Consider the following 1,182-nt stretch of genomic DNA (forward strand, 5'->3'; position numbering starts at 1 on the left):
TTGAGTGTAAGGAAATTAAAAAAATAATAATAAAAAGATGAAAATCTTTAATCAATAGTTGGAGATACATAATCAACTACTAACCTGTTTGAATTGAAAAAAAGCCCTGGAGAACTCCATTTCTGAAATTCTAAAACTGAAATTTAAAAACCTTGGATCATGATGACAGATTCGTTTAAACTTTTTTGTTCCAGGTACCAGCCCTGCAGAGATTCATGAGAGCCCGAGGCCAGTTGCAGCACCAAGCAGGCGTGCAAATTACTTCATCCACCATCTACACATCTACCTTACACATCGCAAGGGTCAATGTCAGGAATGCAAGCATTGGAAGCTTAAATGGGATCCAAACTCCCGGACAAGTTTCAAATGAGAACAGTACTGCAACTGCTCCAGATCAACCAGCTCCTGTTAATGTTCCTAATTCAACAAGCAACCAGCTCCGATACCCAGCCTTGAATGCCCAGCAAACTGGAGCTGCTCCTGGTTCTAGCTTCCTTAATCCCTTTGGCTCCTTCTTGCTCTGGATTTTGGGCGGCGGTGCTTCCGACGGCATCGTATCCTTCTTCTCTATGTTCAGAGACATGCGAGACCAGGACCATGCACAGGATTTCACCCAACCAGAAAATGAACCGGCTGGACAGAATCAGGAAGATTGACATGGTTTCCTTGCACCTTCCATTGGTAAGTCTGGTTCTCTACGTTCTATTCTGGAATGCAAAAACTGCTTTGTTTGATGTGTTATAGCTCTCCCTATAATCTTCTTTCTGCTCCTTCACATGTTTGAAATATGTCATAGAAATTTTTTGTGTTTGATTAATTGAATATGTACATAAAGAAGTTGATGAACAGTCTTCCTTCCCTTCATTTAACAACTTGGTTTTTATTTTTTTTTTCCTATCTTGTTTTTAGTTTTTAATTGCACCTCTTATTTGCTTTTCCAAAATATTACACTATGGATGACTATCTCTACTAAAATCTCTTTGATTAAGGCTTTGTTTGGAATGACTTTCTTACTGCTTCTTAAAGCCATCCCAAGCAATGCTTAAATGAGATAATTGAAGATCTGAAATGCTCTCAAAAGCACCCTTTGTGATATATCCTTGACCTCAATACAAGAATTGTTGATTGCAATCTTTATCAATATGCTTATCTTTGCAATGTAATCCAATTGATTTTATGTAT

The 1,182-nt window shown here is 38.1% G+C and overlaps 1 protein-coding gene across 1 annotated transcript; it reads left to right on the forward strand.

The window, feature by feature from the left end:
- Positions 1–179: 179 nt before the first annotated feature.
- Positions 180–891, forward strand: LOC110092862 (membralin-like protein At1g60995; the record flags this gene model as incomplete). The annotated part of the gene is made up of 1 exon (XM_020817557.2): positions 180–891. A coding segment is annotated over one exon (477 nt), but the record flags the coding sequence as incomplete, so codon positions are not given.
- Positions 892–1,182: the final 291 nt, after the last annotated feature.

This window comes from Dendrobium catenatum, unplaced genomic scaffold, assembly GCF_001605985.2.
Source record: "Dendrobium catenatum unplaced genomic scaffold, ASM160598v2 original_scaffold_1954, whole genome shotgun sequence".
In the NCBI taxonomy this organism is placed as follows: Eukaryota; Viridiplantae; Streptophyta; class Magnoliopsida; order Asparagales; family Orchidaceae; genus Dendrobium; species Dendrobium catenatum.